Genomic DNA, 24093 nt, shown 5'->3' on the forward strand with positions numbered 1-24093 from the left:
GGCCAGTGTCGCTCCTGCTCACAGGACAGACCTCCAAACGGTCAGTCGTGGGTCAGGGACGGGGAACGTGGTTGCAAATCCCGGTTCGTCCAAGCACACAAGTACACCCACACTGCTACCAACCATGAACTCCACGCTGTGTCAGAGTCCAGAGCCCACCCAAGCCAAGTGTTGGCCAGAGGCACATGCCCCATGGCCAACCGCGGGCAGGGCCACCACCCAGAAGCCACCGCGTCAACAAATGGGCAAGACACAATGAGGAAGGAGAGCGACTGAAAGAGCAACGACACTCACGAGCTATGGAGTGAGCCGACGTCACTCTGGGAGGATTCCTGTTTGACCGTTGGCGTGACTATGGCCGGGTGGGGGATGCCCGTCGTGTGTAGAGTGTGATGTGGTGGGACCATATGGGGAGGGAACCTGGAAGACAGGAAGCTGTGTAAATCGTCAGAATCAAAATGAATGAATGGGGAGGGATGTGTACACATAATTAAAAAAAAAAAAAAAAAAAAGCCCAGCACGTAACACTCACATGAAAGCAACCCAAGGCATATGAAACCTGTCAGCATTAATTAGCGATAAATTAAACATAATGATTCTCATAATGTCATTAAAGCCAATCTTCCCCTTCATTATTGCTACTGACAAGAGACATTATGATTTTTAACATCTTTAGCGAAAGACAAATATAACGGATGTACTTGGGCGGAAAAGTAGGCTTAGGCTACCTGCTGGAAATCACACGTCCACTTGTTTTTTGAGGCATTATTAGTGGCATCTAAGAAGACAATTTCCTAAGTCCTAATCAGCTCTAGAATGAAAGGTGAAATCTATTGTTGCATATTGACAGCTAAATAAAATATTTACGTGGTTGAAGTATACACACATTTTTGACAATGCCACGCAGGCCTCATTAGGGCCTCATTCTGTTGACGGAGTGCAATAAAATTTTTCTTTTTCTTTTGCCAATGTGCCCCCATCGTTTTGACAGGAATGAGAGAGAGTGAGGCAGAGAGACGGGGAAAATCCAGATATTTCCCATCTGGTTCTCATCGTAAGTCACAGACATTTTAAATAAGCTTATATCCTCTTAGGGAAAGACGCAAAAAAAAAAAATCTGTATTTTATATACGCACACAAATGAAGCTTTGAATTCTGATTTGTACACCCTTTCCCGCTCTAAGATTCCAGGATTCCTAAGTTACTTTTACTTTAATAGACTGCCTATGCATTCAAAGGCCTTCTAAATGACTATCAAAGTTCTAAATATATGAGTAAAGGTTGTTTTCTCCTCTAAAACTTTCCATTTTTAAGAAAGTTCTTTGAAATCCCCGTTAGGCCCTGAATTGGCATTTCCCTACAGTGCAGACTAGGCAATACAGAAAGAGCGGATTTTAAAACGCTCATTGGCCCATTTGTGAACTAACAACAGGATCAGACAAACGGCTTCGCGTTTTCTAATATGCGTGGGTTAGAAGAATCTTCCTTTTTAAAATAATACTACCGCAGGAGTAGTAGGGTGAGGGGCACAAAGGGTGGAACCCTGAACGAAAACGAAATGGCTGCCCCCAGGCTCCAACCTGGACAGAGTACACAGATGAGCAGGCAGGGCACTGTTCAGGTGAAGGAGAGCCCAGGTCAAGCCGTTGATGCTTTGTTAATAAATCCAAGCAAGAGCAGTCCACGAACAATCCAGAGAATGAAGACCTGCTCTCCAGGTGGCCAGTTCTGGTGGCAGCTGGGAGTGCTAATAAGGGTTTAGCAAGACGGAGATTTCAAGGGGATCCTACATTTACAAGGAGGTGGACCGGAATGGAAAACCATTTCCAGTTAATCCAAATAATGCAGCAAACGTTAATTTGCAAAAGGATAAAAAAATTAAAGTGCTAACTGAATCTGCATAGGTTAACAGAGAAAATACCAAGGAATGATGTAGAGTTTTGAAGGGGCCCGGAATCACAGCGGGCATCTGACTCAGCAATTCCATCCTGATGTGGCCCTCTCCTGCCATTGCCTGTACAAATTTAAGCCAGTATCAGAGTTTGGTAACAATGACATTATTTTTTAATAAGAACCATGTGGATCCTTTAGGGTATAAAAAAAGGAAAAAAAAAAAAAAAGAAAAATTCTAAGAGAGAAAGAGGAAAAATAACAAAAAAACAAATAATCTCCATTCCCTTTCCGTGAAAAAATGAAAAGCAAACCCTCGGGAGGTACTTGGGCTCCCATGTTACACCCTGTTCCTTCCCACTGCGCGAGGGCCTCTGAGGAAACATAAGTTAAGAACATGTGTTCTTGGAAGCCCTTGGGTGAAGCGGTGGGTGGAGTGGCAGCTTTTACTGTGAATTTTAAAGGCTTGACATTCCTCAAATACATATGTTCTCTTCTTGCTGAATGAGAATATGTGTACAGACATGAGAGAGAGAGAGACAGAGAAGGGGGGAGGGTGGGGAGAGAGAGAGAAAGGGAGAGAGAAGGAGAGGGAGAGAAAGAGAAAAATACTGTGTGTGTGTGTGTGTGTGTGTGTGTGTGTCCGTCAACACCAAATACCGCAGGCAGATACCACAGTCCGAGCACATTTTGGAGTGGGGCAAAATTTCCGGCACAGCCATGAGGAACGAATGCATCCAAGTTCACATGCCTACACACATATTCATAGATCTGAAAAATGCATAGCGGAGAAAGAAACGGGGTGGAGGGAGGGGGGCGATCTATATGCATACCTTTGCTTAAGAAATTCCTTTCTGCAGACAACTATTTCATGAAATGCAATAAACACCCTAAAAATTCTAAGCAGCTCATTATATACCCCCGTCTGCTTTCATGGCTCCAAGCCAGAATATAATGATGAACCTTAACTTGTTAAGGACAACTAATTTTTGTTTCTGGCTTGTCTCAGGGGCTCCTCTCTTGCTCGCGCTCACTTCACTTCACTGTTGACACGTTTCTGTTAACTGGATGTCATCTGCCAGCCTTGATTTTATGCACAAGCAGTGGGATGCATTTTCCTGTGCAACAATCCTGCTTTGAGTTGCATTAGGTTTGTCATTATTCTCTCATTTTCCCCCTTGCACTTGTAACATTTCATCTCTTCCTGCCTTATTTTTTGTGAGCCACGGTGCACCCACATTATGGTTTATACATGATCTCTCTCCCTTTGAAGCCGGCAGATTTCAGAGCCCGCTCTCGTCAGGAGAAGAGCCTTGCACCAATTTAGCAGGCTGAGGGCCCGGAGCTCCAACATCTCAATCTAAAGGGGGTCACAGGGTGGCACAAGTGAGTGTCAGCAAGAGCTGTTTAATTGCCAATCTAGGCTTCTCCATGGTGTTTAAAGTATAATGACCCATCACTTAATTCTGAGAAGTCCTGGCCCCGCTGCTGAATAGAATGAATATCAAAGGGTGTTCTGGAACAGGGCAAGCTGCCTACGTTTCCTATAACTGCCATAAGTATAATAGACCTATACTTCTGTCGCCCCATTACCACAATAATGTATTTAATTTGCTGTATACGCTTTTTAACTAGCTACCTTTCATAAGGCCTACCTGGGGAATCGGCGGCCTCCCCCTGCACCTTGAGCCCCTAACCTTTCCTCTCACTGTTGCCTTCCTTTCCTCCACCCCCCTGCCCACCTCTAAATCATCGACTAACCTCCTAATGATAATTCAATCGATAAGCTTAACCCCAATCCCTATCCTCCGATTATTTCACGGCTTTTAACCTCAAGAATGCACCGAATAAACAAACATGAAAAACAATCAGGTGCGCCGTATAAATGCTGGTTCGCCGGGAAGATGAGCTGTGGATTAGGGGCCGCTCGGAAGCAGCTCTCCTCCTGGGAGACTCCCTATTCGTTCCCATGCTTTTCGCAAGGTTGGGATGACATTATTTAATGAACATAACCTTCTTCCTCTCGCCGGAGAAGAGAACACACAAGCATTTGCCCGCCTAACCAATACTGGTGTGGATTTTGAAACGGAGGCCCTTTATCACACGTTGGAAGCGGATCTCTAAAATTACGCGATCTCCGCGGCATAATGACAAATGTTACGTGGGCTACGGCCTGTTTTTCCTAAACGAAAGTGATCCTTCCTCTTTCCCCCACTGAAATCGTGGTTTTGTAAGCAGGAAAAGGGGCTGGCATGTCCCGTCCTGTCTCTGCAACCCCTTCTTCTGGCCTTGGGTTTCCATGCTGACTCCAGAGACTGGGGGCAGATGCTAGGGACAGCGTCCTTGCCGTGTAATGCATGCTAATTTAATTAGGGGCCATCATCAAAATGGATTACTTGTTGCAGCCCATCAGGAAAGTCTAAACCTCCACCGATTTAATTAACTTGACTGAAAATCAGATGAACAGAAAATAAAACTATCATTAGGTGCAATTAGTGACTACTTAAACATACTGCTGCCAACCAGTTTGTAAATAAACTAGCACTCACTGAAAAATTAGCCAGAATTAATTAGAGGGAGGAAAAAGGAGAAGAGGGGGTCAGAAAGATCGAGATACACATAGGGGGTATGTATGTGTGTACTACACACATACTGCCAGCCTTAAAGAGATATGAAGGCGCACACACACACACACACACGCCTTTTTTTTAACAGAAGAATTCACCATTTATATCCAAGTAAACAGGGCAAAACATCTCATACAAAGTCTGAGACATCGGTGGGGAGGTTGTTACCCACAATATTTGAATGAGAAGTTGAAGATGCTCTCCTCTTATGGAGAGTAAACATCGGCACATCCTTTGTCAGGGTGTAGGAATTCTTTGCCGGTTATCTGATGGGTTCTATTCAAAGTCTTGTTTTGCACACACATGATTTTTTTTTTTTTAACTTTCCAAAATTTAGAGCTGCACAGGCCAACGTGGTAGCCACCAGCCACACGGGGCTTTTGAGAACTCGCAACGGGGCCGGTCCAAGTTGAGATGGGCTGTTCTGTGTAAACTACCTATCAGATTTCAAACACGAAGTACAAACCAGAATGTAACCTCTCATTAATAGTTGCTTTACAGTGATAACATGTCAAGGTGATAATATTCTGACAATATTGGGCTGGATAAAATACATCATTAAAAAGAATTTCACCTCTTTCCCCCCCCCCCCAACTTTTAACCTTTTACAGACTGTGTCTACTAAAATCTTAAAATTCCATATGGGACTCACCTTATGACTCTAAGTGACAGTGTTGCGTTAGAGATGGCTGTGGTTGGGCAGGGGGTGTCCCTGCTTGCGGATGGCGAAAAGTCTGGATTTTGAAAAGGCCATACCCTTCCTTAAACTGTCCTTTACATAATAATAAAACTACCCTCGCCCTTCCCTTTCTTACCCAGTACAGAGCAATAGAGAAACAACATTTTAATAAGTTCCGTCAGGTCCTAACTACTTCTTCCTGCCTTCTTCAATTCTTAAGAAAAAAAAATACAGCTCAATTGATGGATTCCAAGATTCGACCTCAAAACTCCAACATCACCTACCTTTCAAGTTCAGATTAATTTTTCAGGATTTTCTAGGAATAAAGCCTAGTGCCCTTTCGGTCTTACACCATTAGAACTACGTGAAGGTGCCACCCCTGGATGGCCTGGTAGCTGGCTAGAGAACTTTCTGAGAAGTCGCCCATCATTGACTTGGTTGGAGGCGCCGGTTCTTGGAACTCACCTGGACATGGAGGCGTTGACAGTCAGAGCTGTGGGGTAGGGGTGACGGAATCCTCCTGTCGTGATTGGGTACACTGGCTGACCTTGCCTATAAAGAGGGGGGCACAAAGTAAGAGAGTGCAAACGAGGGTGGGGGTGGGGAAAAGAAAAAGAAGAAAAAGGGAAAGTTCTCTCTGCACAGTAAGCTTTATTCTCATTTGATCAGAACAAAAATCTTGGGGATTGTACAGGAAGGATCAAAGGGAAGAAACACAGAACAATTTGAATGCCATCAATCTGATAGGAATGGCTAATTAAATTTTATAACCTCTGCTTATGTCAATAGAGACCCTCTCCCCAAGCTGAAACTAGGTGTTTTGTTGTAATAATTAAAGGCGAAGTCTCGCTTGCTTTAATGGAGCCATCACACTAATTGAGGGCTACACATCCAAAGGAAAACAATAATGAATGTAAATTTATACCAAAATAAAGTACAGTGAATCAAAGGACTTCAGTTGCGCTTTGGGCCTCTTTCGGTATTTAGATCTCGGTGAGAAAACATTAAATTAACAGAGCTTAATTTGTAGCCTTTTGTCAAATTAACAAGTGTTGACAAGAGTTACCGGGGGGAGAGTCCCCAAGAAGAATTGTGGGTAACCAATAGACAATCACACCTCATTACAATAATTAAAAAATACAGCAACATGCAAAATAGCATCCTCATGAAAGACACACAACTTTTTCTGACAGAGGGTTGTCTGAGTTGGCTATTCCTTTTTATCTAGCCTTCAAATATCTCCCCATCAGCTGAACGGGGCAACTGATGACAGAGAACTATTGAGGAATGGCCCCATTTTCTGAGGAAGAAACGGGACACAAGCTCACGTCCACATCTACCCTACCAAACAAAATGAAGGAGAAACAGGAAGTACAGACACGGTCGGTATTTTGTATGGCTACTACCTAATACAAGTTGCTTTTCACACAGCAGGGCAGTGTCTGTTCAACTAGAGAAATAAGGGTGGACCTGGCAGATGGGGCGGGAGGTCGGGGGGGGAACTCTCCAGAACTATGAAAGGATGTCTTCCCCAAGACCCAAAGTGCAGAGTTTTACCAGGAGGTATTCCTGTTAAGACAGCAAATTGTCCTTGTTTTCTCAAGTAGAGATCACTGACAAACATGGAGAGAGACATACAAACACAGTCACGAAACAGATATTACATGCACACACACATGCATGCGCACGCACACACACACTCACGTGCGCTCATGCACACACAGTCTGCTTATGCATTAAAGGCCTTTCTACTCTGGCTGTGAAACACACGGTTTTTAAGTGTCTAAGGTTAATGGATGGTACTATAAAAGCAAGACTGGGTGCTAGGAAGACAAATCGTAAAAGGCAGTTTGATGACTTGTGCACTGCCAGGAACCCCAGGTGACACTCAGGAAGGCCCCACAGGCTGGAGGAGGGGATGCCAGACGCCCCACCCCTGCCCTTCACACTGAGGTGAACCAAGAACCTCAGGGAGATGCTGGTTGAATACTGGAGCTTCTCAACATACAGGCACTTCCACTCCTGTTGCCAGCCTGAGGAGTAATGGTCAGGATGGGGTTGGGGGCTGAGGGTTAGGGGGTTCTGAGAAGATAACCCCCCCCCCACTCTCACCCCTGGATCTCAAAATCATGCTCTGCCTGTTCCCATTCTTGTGCCGCCTCCAAGATGGCAATGGCAGGACTCCACTCTGGGCTACCACCAGCGCAAGTGCCATGATCAGCTTCCCTTGATAGAAGCCCTCAGAGCCTTCTGTAATTCTCCAAGCACCGGAAGGGCACCTTTGTTCACAGAGAGAAACCTAGATTCTTTGGGGACTGCGGGTTCAGAAGGCTAAGTATCAATGACCTCTCTGCTACATAAGCCATCTGAATGGCTACTGACTCGCCTGCTTCCCCACAGGACACCTCAAGGAGCATCTTCGCCATGGGCCTCCCCACCAGGCCGTGGCCCTACCTCAGCAACTCCTGTCTTCTGAAACGTGCACGCACACACGCACACATGCACACACACACAGAATAAATAATAAGCATGCCCATGTAAAAAACAAAAAGGGAATTAAAAAATGGAACTCCTTACTGTGGTACTAACCATCCTAGCGGATGGGGGATTTGTCCTACGGTGCCGGGCGATAGTGGGTAATACGGAGATATATCTGGAGGGTGCGGAGGCCGAGGGATTCCTGAGAGAAGAAGCAGCAGTTTAGGTACAAGGAGGAGAGAAGGAAAAAGAAAACTGTCAGGGGACGGGAACAGGGAAGGGATGACGGAGACATCTCTTCTGTAACACGAGCGTGAGTCTTTTCATGGTTATGATCATTAAGAACTGTGGGTAAGTTTCATTCACTATCTGTCCCCACCCTACCTTGAAAAATTGTTTTTTTTTTTCATCATTCTAGATGGAGGGGAACACTGGGGAAATTCAGACTCAGAAAATGCCAGCTTGGGTATTTCTGCCTTATGTGATCAGTGTTGATGACTGAAATTAAAAAAAAAAAAAAAAAAAAAAAAAAAAAAAATCTGAAGGGCTTGGCGCATAGTAGGTGATCAAGTCATATAAATTCTTTTTGTCCTCTCAACTCGCGCCTCTGCTCCTTTTACTTCTAATGACCTGTAAGAGTCAGGTCTAATGACCTGTAAGAAGTAAGAGTCACTCCCCTAAGTTTCTAATGCCTTTTAAGTTACGGCTTTTGGAAAGGTTACTCTTGTCTTCTTTCAAAAAAGCTAACTCCTCTAGAACGTCTCCAACCTCAGCTCAGAGGATGAGGTGTGGGAGAAACTCCCCACAAGCCACGGCCTCTTCTCCAGGGTACCATCTGAACAGAACAGACCAGCGGATGCTGGAGGCCTTGCAGGCTCCACTCTAGAACCTAATTCTCTCAAGGGCGGAGGCACCTGGGAGCATCAGCCCTACCTGACCAGGTGTGCAGCTCATGAGCGCTAACAACGCTCGCGAGGCACCCCTGAGCGCGTTCTGAAGGTCCGTGCCCCACTACACGCTTACGTACCCTGAAGGTGCACATCCTGCAATCGATTCCCGGAAACGCTAGAGCGCTACAAGCAATCCCCACGCAGAGGAACTGATCTATGCGGCAGAAGCGGGAAGAAAACGGACAATACTACAGAATTAATGCAGTATTGAAGGTAGTAAGCTGCCTGTCCGTGGATGAAAACTGTTCCCTTTTTTTTTTTTTTTTTTTTAATTCATTCAGGAAGCTTTTAATCTGTAAGTTAAGTCTCCCTGGGTGACATTTTCATGCAGACATTGCTTTCTCTCTATTACAAAAACCAAACAGATTAGCTGGTCTTGGACCCTACACCAAGCCATTTGCACACTTGAAAGAATGTTCGCAGAGGAAAAGTAAACAGTCTGCAGACGTTAATCATATGTTTTACGATAACCATTTAAAAGCTATTCCCTGTACTACCATTATTTAAATGAGACGTTGATGCTGCCATTCACTCGCAGAGCCTGGGGCCGGCTGGCGGCCTCCTCCAGCCAACCGAGCACCAGGCAAGGTCCCCCATGAGCACAAAGGGGGCTCAGAGGCTGGCGAAACCCAGCTAATGTGTGGCTTCATTCAGGGGCAGCAAAGGCTGCATGAACGGGCAATCTACCTCAGCTCAACGCCAAACAATCCCCTCTGACAAAATGACACGGAATAGCCATTTAAAAGCCATCCTTCTAATTAACTAGCTGGTCAGGAAAACCCTAACCAGTGCACCGCCCAGCCTGTCCCGGCCGTAACTGTTCTCCGTGGCCGCACTGCTATAAGCTGTGGCCTGCTGCTTGTTTTCAATCTTGTTTTGGGGAGGCTTGCAAGGAACTTTGTCCTCTCTCTTTCCCGCTTTGGGGGAAAAGCAGCCACTGAGTAGGTGGGACAGAAAGACGAGGAAAGGTGCAAAGCCTGAAGGATGACACGACACCTTCTGCCTGAGACTGTGCTGGCTGATCCACGCTGCAACGAGGAAGCCTTGGACTTTGGTCTTCCCATCTGTAGAATGGGCTTGATGATACCCAGGATATTGCAGGGGAGGAAGGACCCAAACAAAACAGCAAAGAGAATGCAGGATCCAGTGATATGATCTCCCCAGGCTGCACCAATAAGTCATCGTCAAGTGACTGGAGTCCCTTAATCGCCAAGGGAACTAGGGCGTTGGAGAGCCACGCTGCTAAGGCTCCTGTACTCCCGAGCAGCTGAGGAGGAGGCCATGGGATGCCTCCAAAACTACCCCCGCCTCCAAGTCTGCTTGAGGCTCTTGGAGTTAGTTATAAGTTGCCCCTGAAAAACACTTCATGATTCACAGCCAGCCCTTGCTGGTGCATTTGGGGGCTCTAGAAAGACTGTTAGCATGACACACAGGAGAGGCTACTCCCTCACCAGGCTCTGGTCTCCCCCAAAGAGCTTCTTTTCCACCCGGAGGAGGGGAAATCCGGAGCCCCCCTCCACCCTCGCCCACAGCTCATCCCAAACTCCCCCACCCCTTCCCAGCAGGTCGGGCGGCCCCAGACGCAGCACGCTCTCTCGGCACCAAGCACACCGCCTACCTGTTTTGGGGTCTACGTCAGCTGGTAAGTGTGGAGGTGGGTTTCCCGGGGTGAAGTGTTCATTGCTGTAGGTGATGAGTGGCGTGAGAGGGTGGACATGGTGAGGGTGCTGCACAACCGGTACTTTGTTCGACTGTGGGGAGGAAAGAGAAAGCCACCGTCAAGCTGGGTGCTGGCAGCTCGAGACTTGGGAGCACAGGGCCCGTGGGCTCCCTGGACCCCGCCCCCCCCCCCTGGATTTTCTGAGATGCACTCGATCCCGCCCGCAGCCCTGGCCCCAATCCATGTATTAAAAATAACAGATATTTGTAAAGACAGCTCTCTGGGCAGGCGTGCTTCCGTTTTTACCTCCCTACGGAGCCTGGCTTTTAAAATACCTCCTCTGCAGCCACCCCATCATGGACCCCAAGCGGGCACTTTCCCGGTCGGCAGGTAAATCGGAAATGGGGACTTTAATCTCCCAGGCCTACTGGGTTCCTGCATGTGGGGGGGAATCTCTGACCCCCAGGCCCCACCGGAAGGACCTTCTGGAGGGAAGCAAGGCTTCCTGGGGAACTGGCTAGGAAAACCTTCCGTTACAAGAAACGTGGTAGGGCCCAAATCCCACCCACTCAGCCTCCCTGTCCACCACCCTCAGCTCCTGGGGAGCCAGCGGGCAAGCTACAACCCTTTACAGACAGCATGGATGAAAAGCCCCACTCCTGGTCCGGTTGGGAGTATGAACTTTACCAGAAAGCCCTACACTGGCAGGCAAGCACCTGCATATTTTATGCAGATTACAGCAGCCCTGATTCATTAGGAATTTCATTAGGAAGTCATTGGGGAACGCTAATAAATTAACTGGATGATGATAAATTGGGCTAATAAAAGGTGTGCAGTTTAGAAACGGGCAGTTCTAGAAAACAAAGTACAGGCATTTTTATGTTCAGGAAGGGTGGATGGATAGGTAGAGAGAAGCAGGGAAAAAAAGAAAAGCATTTGTTAAGACCTTTCTAGTTGCCATGACCAGACCTTCCTGAATTCTTCTCCTCTTTTCCCCCAGCCCCTCTCTCAGTCCGCCCCACCCCATCCAGTCTGCTGTGCTATAACTTAGCCCAGCAAGATCACAAAGAAAAAAATTAAGCTGAAACAAGCGAACTACTGGGCCATTTACTGAGAGTAATCCAATTGCAAAAAAACCCTATTCCCCATAGAGGATTTTCACTAAAATCCTACAACAGGGACATTTAACCAGATTAGGTACCAGCGAAGATAAAGAGGCTAGTATTAGATGATGAATGGATTAGAGTCAAGTTTCATTTCAGAACGTGTCTTCATTTCCTTTTATTACTTTTAGGAAGGCACAACTTGCATTAACATCAAGGAAAAGGAATTGCATTAAAAGAAAAGAAGGAAGGTTCCAGTGCTGCCCACTAGTGCCTCTCTAGTTCAGGGACCACCAAGCAGTTGGTTCACTGTGCATTTTGCTCCTTGTCTTTTGTTTTTGTTTTTGTTTTTAAATGAATGAGGAAGGGGTATACTATAGAAAGAGTATTTCTCACAATTAATTGTGGGGAAGGCATCGGTAAAAGGTGCTTCTAACTTTTTCCGGAGCACGTTTGGAAAGGAAAATATGGCCTTTCTAGATGCTCCAGGAGAAACGACGGAGAAAGAAGGCAACACTTGCAACAGCTTGGTGTAACGATTCCCATAAACAAGCAGCCACTTCCAGAGGCGGCGAGCTGGTTGCTCAAAGAGCCTTATGTTGTGAATTGCCAGTCTGCAATCAAAGCACTGAAATTAAAAGCACCAACGCCCCAAGGCCAGAGTCAGCATCTCATGAACACGCACTGAGTTTGCTTTGGGGGAATCATTTCTGTTCCGGACAAATTGAAAGGTAACCAACAAATGAACTCTCGCTGTGGGCTGGGGTGGCGAAGGGAAAGAGGGAGAGGGAGAGGAAGGGACAGACACAGTCGGAAGGAGTGAAGACCACTTTCCTTTGAAAGTGACTATTGCCACCTTCCAGAAGTTTTTTGTTTGGCTGGAAAGATACACACCTGCTGAAATGAAAGAAGGCAGATCGATCCCAGTTTAAAGTCAGGGTGGGTAAATGAGGAGATGAGCTGGAAGAACCACGGATCACCCAAAGCAGGGGGGATGGTCACTTGGAGGTTGAATGCCTTCCGGGCATCAGGATCACCATAAGCAATGGAAGGAAGCACGGGATGGTGGGAGAAGGGCTGGCGGTGGACAGTGGAACCTACAGTTCTCAGCTCTGGTCGAGTCAAGAAGCATCTCTCAGGACACTTGTCACAAATCTGGATGGCCGATCCTAGGAAATCTCTCAGCAGGAACCTGATTCAGTAGGTCTGGGCTCAGGTCCCAGCTCTAGCTGTTCAGCCATGACCCCTAGACCAGAGAACCACGTGGCCACAGGCAAGCGCGAAGGTTAAGAGACCTGGCTCCTAATCACCAATCAAGTCCTAGTGCTTTTGAAGAAAGTCCACAGGAAGAGCTTAGCACAGAACCTCCCACACGAAGAGCACAGGAATGGTGGTTTATTATTGTTATTAGTTTATTGTTAGGGAGAAGCTGGCCCACGGCACGGGACTGTCTACAGCTCGGAAGCACAAATTCCATGGCTGCCTTCCAAGAAGGACAGACAGGAAATGCGGGGAAAACCTTTCTCTACTTGTCTAGCAAAAGATGAAGACAGAATCTGGGTGACAGTGGGGCTCACCGGGTGTAGGACGTAAAAGTTAATTTTCTTTCTTCCTCGTAGAAACATGTACGAAGGTCATTCTGACAAGAGTTGGACACCATCACCTTCATGTTATTTTGCACACTTGAGCCTGGCCAACAGGTTCTTTTCCTGTCCGGTCAAGACTCTCTAGCATGGAAGGGGTGGACCCCCGGCCGCTGCTGCCCAGCCTTAGGAGGGGAAGGCAAGTGGGAGCCCTAGCACAACATGGCTCTTTTGTCTCATTGTGACTGTATGCCAGGCTGGTCCCTGAGAAACCACACATCTCTCCAGGCTGACCAGTTCCCAGGCAAGCAGGGGGAAGGAACACAGTCACACTGCAGACACCATTCTCATACGACCCGCCTGTCCCCGGACTGCTGTTATCAATGGAAGTAAGTTCTCCTTGAAAATGCCCACCTCTCCAGTCTCAGAACGCTACAGCCCTTCCTTTCCATGTCCCATCATGCCCACGCTGGAGCCACACGGGTACGTTTCTTGGTCCCACCATAGCTATGTCCCTTAACGACAAAGACTGTGTCTTCTAGAACTCTGTGTCCCCTGTCATGCCCAGCCTGTGGAGTGGCATGACTCCTAAGTTGCAGAAGAACAACTGAATTGCAACTGTACCCATGAGAAGAAGAGAAGGACAGGACCAATTTCACAGGTTCATTCGCTAAAATGGCGTCTACTCAGAATCACAAAACAAAGCTAGACAGACCTTCAGAAACTGGCTCGTCTTCTACTTTATAAGAACAGTGCCATAACAATGGTTTTAGAGCACCCTGGCGTGCACATGGTGACCAACAGTGAAGGCTAGGAGTTCATGGAAGACCCAGGTTGAAATTCTACTTGATGCATCTGGCTATGCAACCTCTCTCAGGCCACTGTCCCGTCTCATGGGGACGGGCTCACCCTCAGAGTATGTTGTGAAAATGAAGGCTCAGGCCTGTAAAGTGATCAACACCGGGCCTCGCACAGAGCTACACATGCAGTACAAAACTCTTCGGGAAAATACTGCCCAGTGAGTACCATGATGAGTGCACACTGCAGGTGGCGTGGCTACCCCGCCGGTGTCTTCTAATCAGATTCCCAGAGGGGAAATGCAACCGCAGACTGCACTCCTTCTTTCAAAGGCAAGATGTTCGTGTATGGGTGCTTTGTGGCCACCCCTCCCTCGAGCAAAATGCTCTTCTTAAACGTGATATTTAATTAATAAATATACTTTATATCTCTTTAGAGAAAAACCATTTACTTTATCATGCTAATAAACACAAATGCCTACAGAAGAGTTGAAAGTTAAATAAGAAGAGCTGGAGATGACCAATGGCCTTCCAGAATCAGGGTGAGGGCCTTGAAGTCAGAGTTCATATAAATGAAATACCCACCGACCCTAGAAAATGTTCCTTAGACTTTCCCCTTCAAACCTATGATCAGAGTCCACTTCTTTTAAAATTCTTTTTTAAGTTTATTTATTTTGAGAGAGAGAGATGGCACAAGTCGGAGAAGGGCTGGGGGGCGGGGGGGNAAGGGCTCAAACCCCCAAAGCCGTGAGATCGTGACCTGAGCCAAAACCAAGAGTTGGACGCCGGACTGACTCAGCCACCCAGGTACCACAGTGCCCACTTCCATAAAGAGGTCTTTAAGCATTATGGTCCAAAATGTTACCACCCTAAGAAAATTCAAATGCGAAAAGTACTCTTCTTGGGGGAAGGATACAGACAACCTTCCAGAAAGTGACAATCTACGCTGGGGATGTCTGGATAAACAGCCCACAAAATATGTGTCTCTCTCCCTTTTATCTCTTTATAGACAAAGTCCACTATTCAAGGCAATCAACTGCCAACATGAAATCAGGTACCTTTTAGGTAGTTTATCTAAATATGAAATATGTCTTCAAAGCTACCTCGGGGGTGAGGCGCCTGGGTGGCTCAGTTGATTGAGCATCCAATGCTTGATTTCAGCTTAGGTCATGATCCCAGGATCGTGGGATCGAGCCCCACATTGGACACTTAAGATTCTCTCTCTCTCTTTCTCTCACTCTGCCCCTCTCCCTCATGTGTGTTTTCTCCCTCTAATAAATAAAATGAAAAAAGAAAACCAATTTCTGGGGGTGGGGGGGTGGGGAATGTGCAAAATCATTACCTCCAAGGACAACTAACATACATTCAAGGTCAGGGTGATGGCAGTCATTAAAAGCTGCATGATGAGCCTAGTTTCTAGCATCTAACCCTCTAGGAATCTGACGAAAACTAGGAACCTCTGAGCCACATGAACAACTAACATTAATCAAATGTTCCACGTAAGGTCCGGGAGTTGATGCTGTTGCCCATAGACGCCCACACCATGAGCACCCGGAAGTCAGAGCCACCTAGACCCCTTTGTCCAGATGACCTGAGGGGAGGACAGGAGAGAGGAGCCCTGACCAGCTGCTGAAGCTCTACAGCCAACCCCAGCACAGCTCATCATTGCCGCCATTTAATGCAGCCTTGGTGCTGTACCCGCCTTGGTGTGGAGTGGGACGTATTTCACGAAGTCCTCATAAACACACCTGTGAGGTGACCGCCAGTTCTTATTAGCTCCATACAGGAGGTGTCCCGGGTCACGGGCCTGGGCGAGGTGCTGTTTCCAGGTCTTACACGCTCACCGGCTGGACCCCACCATCCCCACAGAGACTGGCGCTGGGGTGGGGTTCACGGCCGTGCACGCTGCACCCCATGAGCGTAGGTGGGGCCAACCTTCGTAACTGGATAGAGATGCTTCAGGACTCACAAAGGGATCTGTTCCTCACACTGCCACCTACCAGTTTCTGGAACCTAGACCAGTTCTAGCAAACAGTGCCCCCTGCTAGCTGCCCCTCCTTAGACCCCAAGTTACGAGCAGCTCGGGGCTCCCTGCCTCAGTGAGGACACCGCTGCCATTGGGCACCAGGTATTTCTATCAGGGGTTTTTACAACATGTGGCTGGTTACAGGAGGTGGGGGATACAGGCATTTAATGGGATGTTTCTACACCTCAACCAGAGAAGACACCAGCAGTATCGGGGTCCCACAGGGATCTGGTGATAAAAACTTAACACACACCGTCAATTCCCGTTGACGAGAAACTAAGGAAAAAGTCCACTAAAACACCTTGAACCCATGACATGATGTGAACAGTTACCTATTTAAAGGGAACAAAAATCCTCATCAGGCTGTGAATCATCAGGGCTTTGTTTTCTACCTGGAGAAATGGCTGCTGGCCAAAGCTAAGCCTTCCCCAGGTCTGTTCCCCATCCTTGATGGGTTTTGAGCGGTGAACAGTTAAATTATTTTTTAAAAGGGGGGGGGGTCCTCCACCAGCCNGGGTTGGGGGGGGGCACCCCATGGGTGACCTCTCGAGAACCCTTAAGCACACTATTCTGCAACTCGGCCGCGCCACCCTCATGGCCAGGCGCCCACACCCCCGTCTGCACGCTGCTCGCGATGTGGAACCTGGCAAATGAAAGATTGATTCAGGCACTTCTAGATCTCCCTTCTCTAACCCCAACCCCGCAACCTTCTGCGACTGTGGGGAACCCAAAGGGAATGAAAGCTTGCCATTCACCTCGCAACCTATTAATCAGCAGACGTTGAAAACAAATAGAGCCATTGCTGGCCCGGCCTCTCGGCCGGCCCTCCTCCTCAATCCTCCCCTATTGCTCTCCTTTTCTGCAGAAGAAAAATGGGGCCAGAAAGTGCCTTGAGGAGCCCAGCACAATAAAACAAAAGCAGCACTGAGGGGCATTTGTCAGCCTGCTCCCCCCTCCCCAGCGTGGATGTGGAAGGTTCCTCAGTGGCCTTCGGTTACCCAGCCCTCCCAGGGTCTGAAAACAGCTTCAGGAAGGGACGTTGCGCATTCCAGGTTTACATGAGAAAATGGGGTTACAGCCCACCCCGTGCATTTTGCCAGATGCCACTTACTGCGGCGGTACCAAGGCCAATGGCGACGGGCAGAACGTTAATGATGCTGCACGTCACTGGAGCCACGGCCTGCGCCTGGAGAGGAGGGGCTCAGCTGAAGGAGGGGCTGTTTCTTACTCGTCAACAACCCTCTGTGACTCAACTAGTCCAGTTTTTTCAGGCTCTGGACCAGAGAGTGGTGGAGCAGTCGGCGAAGCTAACCCTCCGGCCTCAGCCACCCACTCCCGACCATTTGCGGCCACTTCCGCTGCTGGGCCGATGTCGAGGAGGCGCACGCGGCCGGCTGGACCTGGGCCGGCGCGCACAGTCCCGTCCCCACTTACCTACGGAGCATCTCCCTCCCGCGTCCTGCAAGGCGCCTACACACACACACAGACGGCAAGGGTGACAGCGGCCTTCCACGCTCGGCCAGATGGGCTTCTGGAAGCGTTTTACCCTTCCCCCTCTCCTCCCGGCCGTGGAAGCCCAGCCAGCTAGGCCTCACCTAGTGCAGCACCCAGGGCCCACGCGTGGTCAAACGCTGTTCCTCCTGGAGGCCCTGCTCCCACTGATGGCACTCTGTTTCCTGGACAAGCCTTACACTGCTATTGAAAATAATAAGTAAGAGACAAGGCTTCACAGGGTCCCAAGTTTTGCTTGGAGAAATGAGGTGGTGAAGAGAGAGGAGGTCTGTCTGTGAAGTGCAAAANGGACCTTCCCCAGCCCCAGAATCCACTCCATTTCCACAGCAAGGAGAGGAAGAGAGAGCCTCTGCAAAATTCTGCCGACTCATAGTTTCTCATACACTCACACAAGCATTAAAATTCTTCGTGCAGGGAAATGATTGAACAGGGCAGACAGGGAGAGAATGTGCAGTCAATTTTCATCCAAATTCTCTCACACACATGCATATACATAGAACTAACACAAACCATCCTAAGCCCTCAGCCTTCTTTGTGTTTTTTTGTTGTTATTTTTCATACCCCCCACCCCCACCCCGGGTCCCTTCAATAATCTAACAACTCAGCTGGTAACACACCAAACAGACTGCCAAGCATTCAGGGTCTAGGGGGCCAAACTCTGCTCTTAGTGATCTTTCCTTAATCCCCAGAAAGGAGGGGAAGGCTGGGAGTCAGGCTGGAGGTGTCAGGGTGGGGGAGCGGGTACCCGAAGGGGGACATTCTAACCTGGAAAATAAAGATGTGCTCCAGCTGCCTGGCTTTGTGAGAGCCGCAACCGAGGGCCGACCCCGCCAAGCTGTGCTTTCACAGGCTCTTGAACAATTACTTCCAGTTAAGTTCATTAAACATAATTTATTTCCACTCATTCTCATTTATTTCCCAATAAAAAGAAACCATCCCATTGTGCTTCCCCCAACTAACCTTTAAGACACTCGCAAGCTTAAGTCTCGGCCCACCCGGTCTGGGCTGGCCCCTGACCAGTGAGTTCCCAGGCTTTTCTTGCTGCCCGTGTCCCTCCGGGAACATGCCACAGCATGGCGGAGGTCAGTGAGGGGGTACAGCAGGCACGACAGGGTCCTGACTGTCCTAATCCTCCACACCAGGTCGCAGAGGCGAGGAATCAGCCACTTCACCCCTAAGTAATTTCCTGGGTGGGGGTGGGGGTGTTCACAACCACCACCCTCCCGCCAGATATTTCTCTACTACTTGGGTATTAAATGATTAGTGTTAGCATAATCAATCTTGTTGAGCATCCCAAGTTTACAGAGAATGTTTGAGAATTGGGTAAGAGGGTACAACTGTTCCTAGGAGAGCAGATTTGCAAAACATAGCCAGGAATAAAACTAACCTATTCCAAATGAAGAAATCCAAAAGCACAAATTCAAAACAACTCAAAAAAAAAAAAATAATAATAATGATTTCCAGGCTACTCATCCCCCCCCCAAAAAAAACCCCAACAACCCCAAATTTAGGGATTCCTGAATATAATGGAAAGGAAATCACCGATTTTGATTTAGAGCAAATCTTAAGTACATAATGGTTATTACACCCTGGGGATTTCAAGAAAGTAGTGAACAAAACCTGATACAGTCCTTTTAATTTATTTACAATGACCAGCTGTATAAAAATGGCTTTTGTTGTTTTAATACACCCTGTGCCCAACTTTTGAATTTAGACAGTACTGTATTTGAAATTCATGCCTGCTACATGGAGTCTGATAAGAGCTCTTTCAAACGGCTGTTTCCTTCAGAGAGCAGGTGAAGTTCTCCCCAGAAGAGAGCAGGTAAACAGAGAGGAGGGATGAACGCCTTCCTGTGGCCCAAAGGACACCAATGACTCAGACCCCTGGATTCAGCAGGATGTCAGCAATGACGAGGGCAAAGAGGAGGCTGCATTGTTCTGCTCTATCTTGCCAAGTTCGTGTCCCACACATGGGCACCCTTTCGCAGGCATCTATGGTCTCGATAACGACACACATGAAAAGGACGCAACCCCCTCTGAAAGCAAACTGAGTTGGAAGTTTAAGGTAATGAGGGAATGACCCAGGCAAAGTCCAATTAAAAAAAAAAAAATCCAAATGTGTGCAGAAGTATGTAATCTGGAGGGCATGGCAAGATTTCATCACATTCCAAAATGTTGCAGAAGGAAAGAATTCCATTACATAGCTCAGCCGGGCACCCCACCACCCCCAAACCACAAAAGGGAGGTTTCCCTAAGAATATAAGCTTGCGGGCTCTGTTGCATCTAGAAAATGCCGAAGCAGCAGCCCGTTGTGACAATACAAAGATCATAATATCTGTATCACTGGAGTCGGGAATTCACCCTTTCAAACAACTCCCTTCTGATGAGATATCAAGATTGGAGGTCGAGCAGCCACCAAAACAGGAGGATTGCTACTAAGTAACCCGAGTAATTTGAGTAAACAAAGGTCTGGAACCTTTCAGGAATCTCGGAAAGGAAGACTGTGCTAGGTTGGGAAATTTACAGCAACACAACTTTCACACGTACAGGGCCAGCTTGCACGGTCTTCCCCACGCTTCTGGACAGTTTACACGATCGCAGACTGAACTGGAAAAGGTGCACACAACCAGAAAGAAAAACCAAGGCAAAACATCTATCATTCCTTCAGGCCGGACTCCGAGAAGTATTTACCACATTGTGTTTTAATAGGATATATAGGATTGAATTCCTGATTTTGAAAACACCAGGACTCTCCGAGTCTGTTGTAGATTTCATTTTTTCTTCCCCCACTGACCACTGCAAATGCTTCTGTGTTTGGCCACTTAACAGCACAAAACGGTAATCAAAGTAACCATAGGAATCGCCTCCAAATCCGAGGATGCCCTCCAGGGCCAGATGCAAAGGATCTGACCCAACAGTTGAGTAGAGTATCCGTGTAACCTAAGCCCCAAACTGGTATTGCAAAAGGACCTTCTTCCTAATCATTAACACCACAATGGTCTCCTGCTCAGGTTTCCGAAGAAAACACATTTCCTATGAAGTTTAGAAAACACAGACCCCACAAGCAAGACTCTAGCCCTAAAAGGCCGGCATCTACATTTGGAGACTGAAAATAAATAGAACTAAACACAAAGCAACAGAAAGTTAGCATTCAATATGAAACCAAAATATACAGTTTACACAAGCCCCGCTACTGGAAAAGCCTGAACGCTCAAAGACCTTTCAAGCTTTGAAAGTATGTTCCTCTCTGAGGCCACGTCATTTTCCCTTCTCTTTCTTCCAGTGGAGCCCACCCTGGTGGGTGAAGGAGAGAAATTTATTTGTTAAAAGAAATCCTAAACCCCAACACCCCTTTCCGGATCCCGGCTTACTCCTTCCTCATACTTGGGGAGCCGGCTTTGCGGGCTCTGCATGGCTGTACAGCAGTAAGGACTGTAATGAAAGTCAAGCTTTCTCTCTTTTTTTTTTTTTTTTTTTTAAACTTTTCTCCCCACTCCCCCAAAAACTGCTATGGAAGACTACCTATAGTGAAAGGGCACATCCTGAGTTGGCCATTGATTCTTGGTTTTGTTTTTTTCCTTCCATCGGCTGAATTAAAAAAAAAAAAAAGAAGAAGAAGAAGAAGAACTGAGGTTTAATGGTCAAGACCATAAGCAAGGATACGAACACACACGCACACGCACGCGCACACGCACACCCCACTACTCACCCAGCAATTCAAATGGAGGTGCCAACCGCCCAATTGTTGGAAGAGAGAGAGCCCGGAGGCCACTGCGCCTCCCTTCCCACTCAAATCTTCCATGCCCACTAAAATTGTATCCCTAGGGTACATAATAGCTTTGGTTTTCTTTCTCTCCACCTCAAAAAAAAAAAAAAAAAAAAAAAAAAAACTTTCTCTGTACCTTCAAGATGGGACTGGGCCAGCTTTTTTTTTCCCTCCTCCCTTACTGCTTTTCTCACTTTTCTTCTTCCTCCCAGATTCCCCTCCCTTTATGCCTTTCCCTGAAAGAGCTGGAAAAAAGCATCTTAAAAGACAGAGAAGGCTCCAAATTTCTGCCCTGGTTCACTCAAAACGCTCCCGAATTCTCACTCCTGGCGCCTTATCATTATTTTGCTAATTAGGCCCCTTCCACACGCAGCAGCCCTCAAAAACCCAACGAAAAAATTAAATAAAACAAAGCCAAAAGGAATCTCATCATCTACTTCAACTGGTTGCAGACTGAATTTTTTTTTTTAATTCTTAATTAGAAAAAACTTCTAGTTTCTAATCTTTACCACTACAGAATCCGTGAAGGAAGGGGGAAGAAGGCCCATGTTCCCCAGCCGGCTCAGGGCACCTAAGCAAAGTCCCCCTCCCTCACCCGTTACCTTGGGCAGCAGGGACAGAGCTGCCGCTAAGAGTAGCTAGGAAATTACGGTCAGCCATGAGGGAAAATGATCAACCGAATGCAGTAGGCAGGCACTTTATCTGCAAGATTGTCAAATCCCTCAAAACAAATTTCTTCGAGAGAGGGCTGTGATGCGAGAGGAGGGGGGGGGAGTATATTTCCTTGTCACAGTGACACGGGAGTGACATTTGGTAGGGCCTTGCCTGCCAAACACTCGAGCGCGCGCACACACCCCCTCTTTTCCTTCTAGAGTAAAAGACTGCTGGAAAGATTTTCAACTGACCTCTGAGGAAGGAGAAGAACGCAAGCTTCCTGTGCTTCCTGGCATTCTAGAACTCAGACCGCTAACTTGCTTTCTGACTGTTGAGTTTTGTGAGCTTTCCCCAGAAAGAGAGAGAGGGAGAGCGAGAGAGAGGGAGGGCGGGAGGGAGGGAGAGAGAGAGATACAGAGACAGACAGAGAAAAGAGAAGGCAAAGGAATGCAAAAGGCTAGCCCTAAATCCCACAAACCCGACTTACTTTTCCTGGGGCTCTCATAGGATCCAGGGCCGGGTACATTTGTGTGGGTTTAACTTAATTGGAGTTGAGAGACTCAGACATCACAGGCCTGAAATCATCCTCTTTTACATGAAGGAGGGGAGAGAGGGAGGGTGTCTGCTCCAGGAGGGGTTAAAGACAGAAGAAACTTGCAGAGGACAAAAACGAGTGAGCCTTTCGGGTCCTCTCCCACCCCAAGCGTTAAATCGTTTCACCCTGTTCAAAAGCAGCCACCCGGCTCCGATTTGCATGCAGGTAAGAAAACACCCCTGCTCGCCGCCCCATGGGCTCCTGGACCTGTCCTGCTTCGAGCAAGACCAGTGGCAAAGATTTGGTTTCTTCTGGCGGCAGGAGACCTAACGTTGAGGAGATGTTTTTAATTTACCGATCTGACTGCCCACCTGTTTATAGGACTCTTTTCTTGACGTTGGTCTTTAATACACCAGACAAGTTAATAACTCTCACTCCATCTCTCCCCCACCCCCCGCCCCCAAAAACCAAAAACAAAGGCCGGAAGGGCTTCAAGGTAACCAAAGGTGAGAATTCCTAATTTTCTTCTTTTTAAAAATACTGCTCTGTGGCCCCTCTTTCTAGACGTATCCGGCCTTCCTGTGTGAGTGTCAGGCAGCAATCTTTAAGGTCCTTAGTACCAAAACAAAACTCTGCCATTTCCCTTTACATGGCGGTAACAAAAGCAATGAGCCTCCAGTTTGACAAGTAAAAAGCCCCAACCACACAGCCCCTAATTGCCTCCCCTCCCTCTATTCACGCAGACCACCACACTCAGGCAGCTGCCTTTGTCGCACATGCAATTTCTTAAGTAAACTGCAAGTTTCCCTCCCCGCTGATGGACAGCTCCCAATCACTCAGCAACAATAACTTATAAAGTGCAGCAAACAGGATGGGCAACTGACTCGGTATTTTCTGCCTTTCTCAAAAGACAAGGAAAATGTAAACAGCAAGATGAGCCAACACATTCCAGACAGTCCTCCTCCTCCTTAAAAAGAACAGGGAAATCTGGTGAATTTCTTCAAACTCACTCGGGAAGAAACTGCTTCGGGATGGATATCTGCCATCCATCCCATCATCCTATCCCGGGTCCATCCCCAGGGAGCCCCAAATTGTCAGAAGTACACCCACACTTAGAACATTTCCAGAAAAAAAAAAAAAAAGGTGATGGATACTGCCAAGTTCTATGGGATTTTTTTTAACTCCCCCAAACCAAAACCAAACCAAAAAGAATAAGAGTTTCCTTTCCTTTTAGCACGAAGTCACAATCAAGTGGAGAGAAGTAAAGTAAGAAGCGGGAGAGCCTGCCCATTTTCATCCCGCCGCCTTCGTCCACACCAGCAGCAAAGTTCTGGCGCTCTGTTTTAAATAAAGAAGTTTGAGACACGACGAAGGGGAAATAGGTCTTGCGCGAATGCGTATGAACAGCGGAAAAATGCGGACCCCTTGCGAAAATATTTGGGAACAGAGAGGAAGGAGGCGAGCCAGGAGGGTGGAGCATCTGTGACTTTAACTTGGTGGGCGAAGAGAAACGAGCCCCCCGCCCCAAACAGTCGCTCGCGAGTGAAACAGTACTGCTACAGCAGGTTTGCACGGTCACAAGCCCAAAAGTCCGGAGTCAAAAAGTAGTGTCGATTTCTCCTTTTCGTTATCTTTTTTTCTTAAAGGAGAGTTAAAGGGGGGGGGGAGCAAAGAAAAGCAAATAAAGACCCACTCCATCGGGCACCTTCCCCAGCCAAGGGACATCAATCTGAAAGTTACTGCAAAGTGACACGCGGACCGGGTGAAGGCTGGGACCAGGAGCATGCGAGGCAGTGGCCCGGCAGATGCACTGCAGGGAGGCGCGCGGGGAAG

At 47.6% G+C, this 24093-nt stretch overlaps 1 protein-coding gene across 11 annotated transcripts in view; it reads right to left on the reverse strand.

Moving 5' to 3' along the window:
• The window catches only part of TCF7L2 (transcription factor 7 like 2), a 129840-nt gene that overhangs the window by 14221 nt on the left and 91526 nt on the right, over nt 1-24093 (reverse strand). For 6 of the 11 annotated variants that reach the window (XM_077779438.1, XM_077779441.1, XM_077779442.1 and 3 more), the window contains 4 exons: nt 10243-10375; nt 7774-7876; nt 5662-5748; nt 295-435 (listed from right to left, as the gene is read on the reverse strand). In XM_077779438.1, coding sequence (XP_077635564.1) covers nt 295-435; nt 5662-5748; nt 7774-7876; nt 10243-10375 — 464 coding nt within the window. The remainder of the gene's footprint in view (nt 1-294; nt 436-5661; nt 5749-7773; nt 7877-10242; nt 10376-24093) is intronic. The other 5 variants (XM_077779440.1, XM_077779446.1, XM_077779447.1 and 2 more) reach the window with 2 other exon arrangements.

Source organism: Crocuta crocuta, unplaced genomic scaffold, assembly GCF_008692635.1.
Source record: "Crocuta crocuta isolate KB4526 unplaced genomic scaffold, BGI_CrCroc_1.0 scaffold138, whole genome shotgun sequence".
In the NCBI taxonomy this organism is placed as follows: domain Eukaryota; kingdom Metazoa; phylum Chordata; class Mammalia; order Carnivora; family Hyaenidae; genus Crocuta; species Crocuta crocuta.